The sequence below is a fragment of the Cebus imitator genome, unplaced genomic scaffold, assembly GCF_001604975.1.
Source record: "Cebus imitator isolate Cc_AM_T3 unplaced genomic scaffold, Cebus_imitator-1.0 Scaffold30, whole genome shotgun sequence".
Taxonomy (NCBI): domain Eukaryota; kingdom Metazoa; phylum Chordata; class Mammalia; order Primates; family Cebidae; genus Cebus; species Cebus imitator.
The window spans coordinates 7,002,997-7,016,913 of NW_016107345.1; the positions used below are offsets into that span (position 1 = coordinate 7,002,997).

The window sequence follows — 13,917 nt, forward strand, 5'->3', positions numbered from 1 at the left end:
GACAGCAACCTAACTGAAGACTGCCATTACTGGTCTTCTATATCAGTTACATATTCCATTTGCATCAATAGTATCTATAACACATTACTTATTTAGGCTCCACTAATGGCAGGTATAACTATAAAATAAAGATTATTCTATATGTCACATAAAGTAGTCATTCATTTGGTCCACACAAAAAAATTTTCACCCTTAAAACATCTGCTTTCCATCATTTTTTTCTAGTAAAGAGGTTTAATATCCAATGACTTATAAATATGATTTGTGTACCTTAAAATATTTTGGACATTAAAATATTTTGTCCATTTTCATTATCAGTTTCACTGCCATGTAGCACAGTGTTTATGTTCAAATAACCCCTATTTTACTTAATAAGGGCCCTAAAGTGCAAGAGTAGTACCCCTGGCAATACAGATACAATAAAGAGAAGACATAAAGTGCTTCCTTTAAGTGAATAGGTGAAAATTCTAGACTTATAAGGAAAAAAATAATATAGGTACACACTATAAGACCTACAATAAGAACATATCTATTCATGAAATTATAAGGAAGGGAAAATAAATTTGTGTTTGTTTTGTTGCTGTACCACAAACTATAAAAGTTACAGCCACAGGGCATGATAAGTACTTAGTTAAGACAGAATCATTGTGTTGCACCAGGAAGCACTGAACCTATAGGAAGACTTCAGCAAGGGATCCCCTGAAATGAATGGCATCAAGTCATTTATTTGCAAGTAAGAGGCTGCATCTGTCCATTAAGAAGTTACTGCCACATTTTTAGAAGAGTTAAAGAAGTTAAGGAGAAAGTATGCCATCCAAACATGGCTCTTCAGGAAGAAGATGACCAAAGGAAACTACATTCATAAAAGTGCAAGAGACATACCAGGACATAAACCATGCAAGGACATATTCACTCTGGTAACTATGTGGCAAGTCATATAAAGAGTTTGGTACCATCCACTATTTGGGGTTTCCACACTGGATGTGGCTTGGGTATTATGCAGACAAGAGGATGGCAACTGTATCTGGAAGTGGGCTGCTACACTTAACAAGTATCTAAAAACGTGAAAGTAGCTTTAGAATTTGGCAATGGGCCAGGCTGAAAGAATTCTGGGGAGTATGATAGAAAAAGTGTAGACGCCTTAAACAGATGTTTCATAGAAATATGATGTTAATGACTCTGCTGGTCAGTACTCAGAGAAGTGAGGTTCACGAAGATAAAATTGGTACTATTTAAAATAATACATCATCATGAACAGACTGATGTTAAAAATATGGAGTTAAAGGTGCTGATAGGGTGAGGGCTCAGATAAAGATGAAGAATCTATTATTTGAAACTGGAGAAAAGTGGATCTTTGTTACATAATCGCAGAAAGCTGAGTTAAATTTTGTGCTGCATTGAAGTTATCAGTTTATTCTTTGTAAATTAACAAATATCTTATTGAGTACTGCTTTGAGACAATATAAATACACTTTTACTCCTCAACCTTTCAACTACTGATTATAGAAACTACTAATGCTTTCTTGCTAGAATCAAATTACTGTCACGATTGGCAACTGAGAAATTATTTTAATTCAAACAATTCTTCTAATTAGCTTTTCTGCCATCAAAGGAACATTCTATTTTTTTCCCTATTTCTTCCTGTCTCCCCCGTTTCCTCTCTTCCTTCCTTCCTTCCTCCCATCCATCCTTACTTCTTCCCATCCATCCATCCATCCATCCATCAAAATGATATACGAAAGTGTCTGATTTTTCTACCTATTGGATTGGTGGTGACTATTGATTTCATTGTCAGATAAAGAACTTCCAAGGAAGTCAAGATAGGCATTCTTTTAACTAATCTTCATTTACCCAAACTATGGAGTTGACTTTTTAAAGTCTCTATAAAACCTACCGATGATGCCAGAATTACACTGAATGCGTGTGGCTAGTACATGAAATGGGTCCCTTTGATTCTCTAATTGTGAGGGTACATCTACCCTAACAAATTGAGTTCTACACCTGCAAAGAGTGATTTGTATTTTTTTCTTAAACCAGTTGATGCAGTATATATATATTAATGTTACAGAAAGCAGATAAATATTATTTAATACTTCAATTAAATATTAATTTAAAAATATTTTCTACAAGAACCTGAATTCTTTGAACACACTTATTAAAGCTAGTTGGTGGCCAGGTGCAGTGGCTCACACATATAATCCCAGCATTTTGGGAGGCCAAGGCAAGTGGATTACCTGAGGTCGGGAGTTCCAGACCAGCCTGACCAACATGGAGAAACCCCGTCTCTACCAAAAATACAAAATTAGCCAGGTGTGGTGGCACATGCCTGTAGTCCCAGCTACTTGGGAGGCTGAGGCAGGAGAATCGCTTGAACCTGGGAGGCAGAGGTTACAGTGAGCCAAAACCGCAACATTGCACTGCAGCCTGGGTAACAGAGTGAGGCTCCACCCAAAAAAAAAAAAAAAAAAAAAACCGCTAATTGCTAAAGTTGATATGAAACACTAGACAGTGGTAGTAAAAATCTAGTATTCTAGTATTCTGGACTAAATTATCTTTTTATGTGTCTTTAAATTCTGGTTCCATTTATACAAAAATAAAACGTGTATCTTTATGGAAGAAAGACAAGGCAGAATGGCAGGTCCACAACTTGGCCTTTGTCCCTACATCCAAAGACTGGAAAATAAATAAATGATTTAATAATATAGTAGTAGTAGTATTAGCAGTAAACTTCATCCTCAATGTATTTAAAAGAATGCATGCGTTTTAAAAATATGACCTTCACTTTTTATTCAAACAAGTGTTAATCTCAATATCTTCATACAAACGGACTTTGACAATCTTAAGAACTTTCAAGATTTGCAATATGAATGAATTTACCCTGTAAATTTGAAAGATGGGTAATTCAACAATTTTACACCATATACCATGTATACAGTTTTAGCTGATGAAGAATATTCAATCACTAGAAGGTACTGTCCATGTTCAAAAAGAACTCTAACTGTAGAAGCTATACTAGTTCCTAGAGAACAATTAGTCAAGTCATGGTGCTAAGGAAAAAGGTACAATTTCAGAGAAGCCCACCATCAGGATTCTGGGAGGCTGAAAGAGAGCTACTGGAGGAGGGAACACTTGGTTTAATCTTTCAGGAATGGTTGGAAGGTCTAAGAAAGGCAGTCCAGTCAAGAGAAACAGCATGGATAAAATGAGTGAACTTCTTAACATGGCTAACAAGGTACTGGCATAATCTAGCCTTCCTTCACATGTCTCACCTCCATCCCTGTCCAGCACTCACAATGCACACAGTAATAGAAAACTAATGGTCCAGCCTCATTGCAGAGGACGAATGTGACTTCTGTCCATATTCTTTCCTCTGTCTGAAACTGTATTCTCCCCAATTCCCTTGTGCCATGCAAACTGTCTGTCTTAGTTTAAAAGTCACCACCCACAGCAAGAATTTCACTAAAACTGAGTTCAGCATTGCTAATACCATCTATAATATCTTGAACTCTATCAAAACACTTTCCACATGTATGCCTGTTCTTAAGCACCTTGAGTATAATAATTTTGTTAATTATTGAGACCATTATAACTAACAAAAGCACTGGCCCAGAGCAATATCTTTGTAGGTATTTATTAAATGACTGATAATCAACTTTCTCTCTTTTAAGTCAATCAATTTTATGTTTTTATAGTGAATCCCCCCTCAGTTCTAATGGAATAAATACCACAAATGCATTTATGTGAGTGACCATCTTTTTCACACACAAAAAAATAGATTTGCAAAGGAAAGGATTTTGCAAATAAAACCACTTCTGCTTGTGATTAGAAACAACAGAGAGAAAATTCTGGCAGTACAATTTAACAGAAATGTACTTAGAAGTTGCATGGTAGACTATGATCCAATCTACTCTGTAAAGTGTATCTGAAAGATAATTTCTCTGGATTATCTCTGAATGACTACTGTCTATTGGTAATATGTGATTAAAGTTGAAATGTTTCTTAGCACCTGGTTCTCAAAAGAAAATGCAATTTTAGAAAGAAATAAGGCAATGTTTGTTTTCTATCACTGCCAGACAAAAATAACCTCAATATATTAATGACAACAGACCAGAATCCACAGGCACAAACAAATTGCAATTAGTAGGCAAGTGGATTTCAAGCATTGGTTTTCCAAATTTAGTTGATTTGCAAATTAGGTAAATTTATAACCTGTCATTAACAGGATATTTTCAGTCAGAGAAATAATATTAGTTTAAAATTTATAACTTCAGTGCTTGGTTTGCAGGAACAGTAAGTTCAGAGCTCTGCATTTTGCTTATCATTCTATAGCCCTCCCACCTTATAAATACTGAGTTCAAATCCTATATTGTTCAGCTATGTTTCATCTGGTTTTATGGTATGACATGTTACTCCCCTCAGAAAACAGCTTCCACATTTTGATACCATGAGGGTAACAAAATACAGTCTGTAGCCCAGATGCTAGTCTACACTTCTACAAGATGAGAATCATTCCTTAGTTTGGCATCTTGCATAAAGACTTATTTTCTCTTCCGAGAGGATAATATTCATTGTGGGCTTCAGAATGGTTTTATATTGCATTAAAAGTTGCAAAACAGAAATTTAATTTAGCCCAAACATTCCACATTGGCTTTGAGCCACCTCCCTGTGTTTTAAAAACTATTGATCTTTACCAACACACAGCCCTTATTATTTTCTATGTTTGTACTACCGCAGTAAACTTCTCATGTCCCTGGACCTGCATTAGATCACTAAATCTTCATACTGACCTTATGAGGTAGTGTATTAATTTATTTTGCATTGCTATAAAAGAATATCTGAGGCTGAGTAATTTATTTAAAAAAGGAAATTTGTTTGGCTCATGGTTCTGCAGGATACACATGAAACATAGTGCCAGCATCTGCTTCTGGTGAGGCCTTAGGAAGCTTACAATCAAGATGAAAGGTGAAGGGAATTAGCATGTCACATGGAAAAGGAAGGGGCAAGAGTTTGGAGTGCTGCTAAGAAGACAGAAAGACAAGGGAAAGATTGGAACTCCTTAGGGACTTAGTAAGTGACCGTGACCAAAATGCTGATGGAAATACAAACAGTGACAGTTTTTAATTGGAAAGGAATTTATTGGGAACTGGAGCAAAGGTCGCCCTTGTTATGCCTTAGAAAAGAACTTAGCTGCATTGCGTCCATGTCCCTGGACTTTGTGGAAGGCTGAACTTAAGAATGATGACTAAGGGTATCTAGTGAAAGAAATTTCTAAGCAGCAAAGCATTCAAGATTTATCCTGGCTGCTTCTAATAGCCTATGCTTAGATGTGGGAGCAAATAAATGACTTAAGATTGAAATTTATATTTAAAATGGAGGCAAAGCATAAAATTTTGCAGCCTAGCCATGTAGAGAGAAAGAAAAAGCATTTTCAGAAGAGGAATAAAAGAGGGCTGTAGAGCTACCACTTGCTAGAGAGATTAGCATGACTAAAAGGAAACCAAATACAGTAATCCTTTTTTTTCTTTATAAATTACCCAGCCTAAGGTACTTTTTGGAGCCACACTGACTAATACAGGTAGATACTATTATCAATGACAACTATATTATTGAAAATTGAGGAAAATTAAGGCACAGGGAGAAACACAGAGCTTGAAAGAGATAGGGCCAGGTGCAGGAAGCTTCTAGGAAAGTCAGGCAGCCATTGCATGGTGGGTAATAACAAGGGCAGGATTAGGGCAGGACTTAGAGAGAACTTCTGTGCACATTTCTGACACTTCACAGCATCAGCAGCACTTAATTGTGCCCAGAACCATTTTAAATCATTCTATCTTTAAATTATGGCAGCAATTCTCTATTGAGCTTTTTCTAATTACACTGTTATAATAGCTCCTTTTGAGTCCAAACTCAGCTAAAACTACAATCTAAGTTGTAGAGAGATGCTAATTAACTTGATGCCAAGAGTCCACACAGTGATTTTCTGCAGTTTAACTGCCTATGTGTTCTTTTTTGTTCCTATCCTCAGCCTTGTCTCCAGTCTACATTTTCACTTTCCCCCATTCCCAAGTCTCCTCCCAAGAGGTGATCAGGTCAGGCAGTCACATGTCTTAGCCTTTTTCTTTCCATTCCTCTTTATTCTCCCCCTTCCCCACTGATCTGTGTACCCAGAAATTCCTTCGCAAGACACAACACAGCTCCATACCCCAACCATCACAACTCCTCCTCCTCAATGTTACCCCCAGTCAGGGATACCCACTGATCCTCCATTCACTGTCACAACCACCCCAGAGTGACACAAGGTCCTAGCATGAGGCAAGCACCCAAACTTCTCCTATCTTGGGTTTTAGGCCCTCCTACAGCAGGAAAATAAACTTCTCACTCATTGCCTTGCCGCTCAGGACAAGGATGCTTGACTTCCAGCGAAGGTGTGGGAGCAGAGGGGTGAGAGAAGGAAGGGCCGTGTAAAGGATGTCCTTTCTCTTTTAGGAAAATAGTAGAGACAATACTCTAAGTAGTTTCTCCTGACTAAGCCACTTAAGGAAGGGGCCATGAAAGGAGCTTCCTCAGAACTTTCTTACTCTAATATGTTTCTATCCAAAATCATTAGATTTGTCTGCTTGTTCAATATATTTTGCCTGAAAGTTTTATCAACTCTCTCTTCTCCATCCCACAACTCCTTTCACATAAACATACCCAGACACAACTCAGATTTTTACCCAGCACTGGCCTCTTAGCGAATGCTTGCTGCATGATGACATGATTAAAGAAGTAAGTTGGCTAACACTCCACAGTCTGTGACTTCAGTATTACATTGAATTGGAGTGTGCCTGCTTAAGAGGGAGGCTTAAACCAAAACACCAGGGAATATTCTGTCCCCCATCTCCCACCACCAACTAACAATAATTGAGTGGAAAGAACAGTGAATTACAGCTAAGAATGCTGCAAGATACAGATTATCTCCGAGGAGCAAACATGTAGTAAAACCCTCTGGCATAGTAGCCTACATCTTGAACAGACGTTATCACTAGAAGAATATGAAGCCTGGGGTGCAACAAAGATAACTGTACAACATACTTTACAGTAAGCCAAGTTATGGACTAGATAAACACAATTCGCAGGCCAAAAGGTTTACCACAGGATAGGCAAGCACATCAAGCATTAAAAAAAAAAAAAAAAATACTCTATTATCTTCTATCCTGTATATATCAAGATCCATGTGATGCTGTGTCTTAGTGCATCCTATTAGGTGGTACTTGATTTTAATTTATCCCATAACTGATGATGTCTACTTTAATCATTTTATTTTAAATTTACTTTAATAGAGTTGGCTGCTAGACACTAACATGTTACACATTTTCCCTCTGAAATTAAAAGAATTTTGGGGAAAATAAATTGAAACCATGTATATCATTATCTTCATAAAACCTTTATTTATTTACTTATAAGAATATCTGTATGGACTTACTGTATCCTATTTTATTCAGAAGGTAATAATATACCTGATTTTGTTGGTGAGAGCCCTTTCACATTCCTTCCTTTATCCTTTTGACATGTCAGCATCCATACTTGAGTACCTCCTTGATTTTCTACAAGTTGTGCAAAGCTTATCTTATACTTTTCCCTACCAAAATTCTGGGGTCAACTATTCTCAAAACAACCCCAGTTGCTTTGAGTGGAAAATAGTACCTAGAAGCCAAGATTTAGGTTGGTGGGCAAAATGGTGTGCTGAGATGTGATGTGTTTCCTTTGCTTTTTCAAGGTAAGAAAGATGGGCAAAGTGAGCCATTGTTAGGAATGAGTCTAAGACACCATATCTGTATAAGTCACATCATGCTGAATGAAAAAATTCCTGCAGTGGTAAGGTCTCCACCCAAAGGCGGGTATGGGAAAATGGGGGGCAAGGACAAAAACACTTTTATATAATCCATCTTTATGTTCTAAATCCTTTGGTTCTTTTAAATGCTGCTGTTAAAGTGTGCTAAATTTGATTAAATGCTCTAGGTGAGGTAGAAACAACAGTAAACTAGAATATGGGTATATCATGGAAGTTAAGCCACAGAAACTATTCTATTACTACCTAACAATATCTGCCATATTTTAGGCATCTAATGATTGTTTTTTTGAAAAAAAANAAAAAAAAAAAAAAAAAAAGAAAACATTAAAAGCATATCATTTTCATTCATTTTTGTCTGCTTTATAGCAAATCCATTAACTTCAAGACTTTGTTTTGTCTTGATTGCAAATAAATTTTCTTTACATTAAAAATATATTCTCTTGCCTTCATCTGATTTCTGCTTCTGGAATTCTTATTGTGCATGACTTGAAATTAATATATCTATTCTCTAGGTCTTAGTGTTTTTCTTTATATTTAGCGTTTAATCTTACTTCTGGGAGAATTTCCAAAACCTATCTCTTAGTTTATTGTGTTAGCTATCTATCTACTTTATGCAATCTGTTGTTCCAGTGCCTCCATCATACTTTAAAATATGGTCATCATATTTTTCAATTTTATTAAAATTTGGCACATCAGAATGTTCTTTTTTTCTGTTTCAGAAACAAATACACCACCATTCGCTCAAATCTCACTAAGATTCAAATTAAGACTTTTTTTGCAATTCCTAGTATTTTATTAATTAAATTGATAATTGTTGATGTTTGATGATTTTTCTATGTGAGTATTTAATGCAAAAAAAATTTATCTAGTATTTGAATTTAAACGAGTTCCACAGATAGTGTGCAAATTTTTCCTGATGTCTTTCTTGCAGAGTAGAAGGAAGGAACCATATAGATCAGTTATAGTTTTATTTTGTCTAGCCAAAGATCCGGACTCCTATGCAGAGAGAGAAGAAAGGAAAGTAAGATATGGTTATAAAAGAAATAATGTCAGTACCTCTAATCCTCACGTTGGGTTGTATTTACATGACCGCCATCTTTGCAAGGCTTCCCCTTCTCTAACTGGCCTAACTAAAGTCACATACAAATACCTCCACTTGACTTGGCACACTGTCTGTACTAAACATATGCTAGAGGTGAGTGTCCTGAATATACTTCATCATTGGAAAATGGCATCTGATGAATTATTTAGGCTGCTGGGAAGTCATCTAGATATTGCTTTTTCTGTAGCCCCACTGCCATACTAATGTTCTCATCCAACATTTGTCATTTGGGCCTATTGGCTTTGGTAGAGTTCTGCTGGTATAACACTTATGGGGAGAGTGGCTGTTGGAAAAGTTTGCTGAAGATGAAAGGGATGCCCATATTTCCTAAGCACACTTTTCTTTTGCATGAAGTCAACTGTGGGTTGGCTGTTTCCTCTCTCAATTCAATCTTCCCTACAAAACAGATTACAAATGCCTTAAGTTTCTGATAGGTGAAAATCCTAGTTTCCAACACTGATACAGATTTTACTACAAAATATTATATGTCTTCCCCCTTTTTTTAATGGTGAATTTTATCGAAAGTGAGACAATCAAAAATTTAAACTATGACAGGATAACATATCGGACACAACACAAAAATAGAATAATATATACTTGAATGGCTCTGGGCAACTGCACACTGTTCTAAATTGCTGATGGGAATTCATAGAGAAATAAATTCTATGGAGGGTAATTTGAACAGATATTCCACTTTTCAAATCGCTTCCAAATATGCACTAGGAAAAATATAAAATATGTATGCCTGTTTATTCATGAACACTTACATGGAATGGCAAAAAATTTCAAGGAAAATGAAAGTCCAATTGTAGGGAATTGTTTGAAGAAGCTATGACATAGCTACTTAATGACATACTATGCAACTAGTAAAAGGAATGAAAACATCTCTGTGTACTTATGTAGACTTTCATATATATCTTACCATAGAATTTTTCCTTAAAAATTTATAGATCCTTAATATATACAAAATTAAAATTAGAAGAGAAAATTAAATCCCTAAAAATTGAAAACAAATAAAAACAAATCATTTAATTTATTTTTATAAGAAAGTAATTTCATTTTGTTTTTATTTCCAATAATGATTTAGTTATTATTATTATTTTTTTTTGCTGTGCTCTTTTTAAAGGTCATTTTATAGGATGTAAATGCGTAGGGTCGAAAATGCCACCTCAATGGATTATCCACAGTTTTTTTAATAACAAAAATAAAATATGCAAAAATTATATCAATAAATTTTACTTTAGGCATTTCATTTTTTGGCATAAATAACCTAAGACCACTAATGAAGTGTGCTCTGTAAAGATACACATATTTTTTATTTAATTTACACCTGATTAATCTTATAACTAACATATTCTAGGAATGATAGAATACAGGAGCTAACCATTCCATGTAGTAATAAATAACTTCAAAAGTGACAACAATACCAAATTTTCGAATAAGTTTGTCTTTTGGATAAGGTCACAGAGTCATGTCTTTCTTTATTCACTGAAAACCATAAAAATTGCTAATATTTCATGTAGTCATTACAAAAATCTTATTTATAGTACTAGATTAGCTGATAGGATAAGTCAAATATAGTGTGCTTTCCTGAAAATTAAAAAAAAAAAGCACATTTACTTTTACTTGAGAATACGTATATTATTTAGTATGGTAAAAGAAACTGAAATTGTGTCAATTTTTAAGTTGTTTTATGAGTATATTAATATTAGTATTTGCATATTAATTTACATATAAAATAATTTATAACTAGTTTTAAAAAATAAAATATAATTATACATTAAAACTACTTTAATTAGGCTTTAGTTTTTGCTTTGGAAACACAGACTATAATTCAAGTAGTCTTTTAAAGGAAGTTTTGTATCTCAATTTAAAACTTCCTATATTATTTTCTCCAAATATACAAAGAATAATCCAATAAAGTGTATAAAACATTTATAACCCAATGATAAATAAAATAAATTTTTGAATTTGAAAAGTAAAATTATATACTCAGAGCTACAAGCATCACAGCTTAACCCACACAGGTATATGTAATTTAAATAAAGAAAGAAAAAAAACACTGAATTTTTCTTTTAGATAATCCCAGTCAATATACAGACTTCAAATATTCTAAGGAGACTTACATTAATCCACTCTGACACTCTGACATTCCAATCAATTCCTAGTTCTTTCAAAAAACATGTAGTCCTAGATTAAAAAAAAAAAATACACAGAAATAAGTTCTCAGAAAGCAAACAGAGATCAATTCTCAGATGTAGAAATGCTAGGGGATCTGATGAAACAAAGTTAATTGTCTGTTAAATAAGAAAAACTAACTATAATAAGTAAATGTAGGGAAGTCTACAGATAAGATCTCTACCTTCAGCTATTTTTATAGAAATTAAATTCTATAATTCTATTTATTGACACCATATTAACTTAATTAATCCTACAATAATTTATGTAAATGTGACTTTTATCCTCCTTGAAATCATCCTTTTTCATCTTTCTTATTTAATGTTTTACAGTCCCTTTCTAGTAATATAACTCTTCTTGTAATTAGAATTCATTCCATGTACAATGAATTAAGAAAAAAGTTCCATTTACAACATCATCAAAAAGTAGTAAGTACTAAGGAATACGTTTAACCAAAAAGGTGAACATTCTGTACACTGAAAACTATAAGACACTGATGAATGAAACCAAAGAAGACACAAATAAATAGAAAGATATTCTGTGTTTCTGGATTAGAATAATTAATATTGCCAAGATGTCCATATTACTGAAAGGGAACTACAGATTCAATGTAATCCCTCTCAAAATACCAATGAATTTTTCACAGATATAGAAAAACAAATCCTAATATTTGTATGGAATCGCAAAAGACCCCAAGCAGCCAAGCAATCTTTAGCAACAGAAACAACGCAGGAGGCGTCACACTACCTGATATCAAAATTTATTATAAAGATATAGTAATCAAAACAGCTTGGTACTGGCATAGAAGCAGACACACTGACCAATGAAACGGAATAGAAAGCCCAGAAATAAACCCAAACATTTACAATCAATTGATTTTTGACAAAGGTACCACTACCACACAATGAGGAAAGGACAGTAACCTTAAATAATAGTGTTTTGAAGACTAAATATACATGTAGAAGAATGGAATCTGACCCTTATTAAACACCATATACAAGAGTCAAATTTAAATGGATTAAAGACTTAAATGTAAAACCTGAAATTGTAAAACAACTAGAAAAAAATTCTCCAGGACATTGGCTTGAGAAATGATTTATTTGGTATGACTTAAAAAGCACAGACAGCAAAAACAAAAAGAGACAAAGGGAATGGCCTCAAGTTAATAAGCTTCTGCACACAGCAAAGGAAGCAATGAACACAATGAGGAGACAGCCCACGGACTGGGGAAAATATTTGCAAACCATGTATCTGATAAGTGGCTATATCCAAAACGTATGTTGGACCATTTTTGTTTCTCTGAGATAAATCCCACTCAGTCATGATGAATAATCTTTTTGATGTATTGTTGAATTTGACTTGCTAGTATTTTGTTAAGGATTTTTGGATCAGTGTTCATCAGGGATATGAACCTGTAGTTTTTTTTAAATATGTCTTTGTTTGGATTTGGTATCATGGTAATACTAGCTTCACAGAATAAGTTTGCATGTATTCCCTCCCACTCTATTTTTCAGTAGCTTGAGTATGATGGTATTTATTCTTTAAATGTTTGGTAAAATTCAGCACTGAAGCCATCAGTTCCTAAGCTTTTCTTTGCTAGGTGACTTTTTACTACAGCTTTGATCTCATTACTTATTGTCTATTGAGGTTTTAGATTTCTTCATGGTTTGATCTTGGTAGATAATATGTGTCTAGGAATTTATCCATTTCTTTTAGGTTTTCCAATTTATTGGCATATAGTTGGTGAAAGTCATCTTTAATGATCCTTTGAATTTCTGCAGTATCAATTAAAGTGTCTCCTTTTTCATCTCTGATGTTATTTATTTGGGTCTTTTCTGTTTTCTTAGTTGATCAGGCTAAAGGTTTGTTGATTTTGTTTCTCTCTCCAAAAAACAATTTTTACTTTGTTGATCTTTTATATTTTTAAAATTTCAGGTTCTTTTTGGTCTGAACTTTATTTCTTTTCTCCAACTAATTCTGATTTTGATTTGCTCTTGATTTTCTAACCCTTTAAGATTCATTGTTAGATTATTTGAACTTTATCTACCTTTTTTTGATATGGGTGCTTAATTCTATAAACATTCTTCTTAGTACTGCTTTTGCTGTATCCCATAGCTTTTCGCATGTTCTGTTTCCATTATCATTTGTTTCAATTAACTTTCAATTGCCTTCTTGGTTTCTTTATTACCCACTAGTCATTTACAAGCATGTTGTTTAATTTCCATGTGTTTATATAGTTTCCAAAGTTCCTCTTATTGATTTCTAGTTCCATTCCATTGTGGTCAGAGAAGATATTTAATATAATTTCATTTTTTAAATAATCTTTAATACTTTTTTGTGGCCTAATATAGTTTATCCTTGAGAATGAGCCATATGCTAAGGAGACAAATGTGTAATCTGTAACCATTGGATGAAATGGTCTGTAAGTATCTATTGGATCCATTTGGTTTATAGTGCAGATCCAATTTGATGTGGGTTTTTTGTTGTTGTTGTTGTTGTTGTTGATTATCAGTCTGGAAGGTCTGTCCAATGCTGAAAGTAGGGTGTTGAAATAGTCTACATCTGTTATTGTATTGGGGTCTATCTCTCCCTTTGCCTCTAATAATATTTGCTCTCTATTACTGGGTGCTCCAGTATTGAGTGCATATATATTTACAATTGTTATATCTTCTTGCAAAATTGACCCTTGCATCATTACATAATGATTTTGTTGTCTATTTTTATAGTTTTTGTCTTGAAATCTATATTGTATAATATAAGTATAGCTACTCCTGCTCTTCATTTTCACGGAAATTTTTTCAATTTC

The 13,917-nt window shown here is 34.0% G+C and overlaps 1 protein-coding gene across 1 annotated transcript in view; it reads right to left on the bottom strand.

Moving 5' to 3' along the window:
* LOC108300760 (phospholipid scramblase 2-like) overlaps window positions 1-13,917 on the bottom strand; it is a 37,643-nt gene that overhangs the window by 3,087 nt on the left and 20,639 nt on the right. The window contains exon 8 of the mRNA XM_037736882.1: window positions 11,060-11,123. Coding sequence (XP_037592810.1) covers window positions 11,091-11,123 — 33 coding nt within the window. The 3' untranslated portion in view covers window positions 11,060-11,090. The remainder of the gene's footprint in view (window positions 1-11,059; window positions 11,124-13,917) is intronic.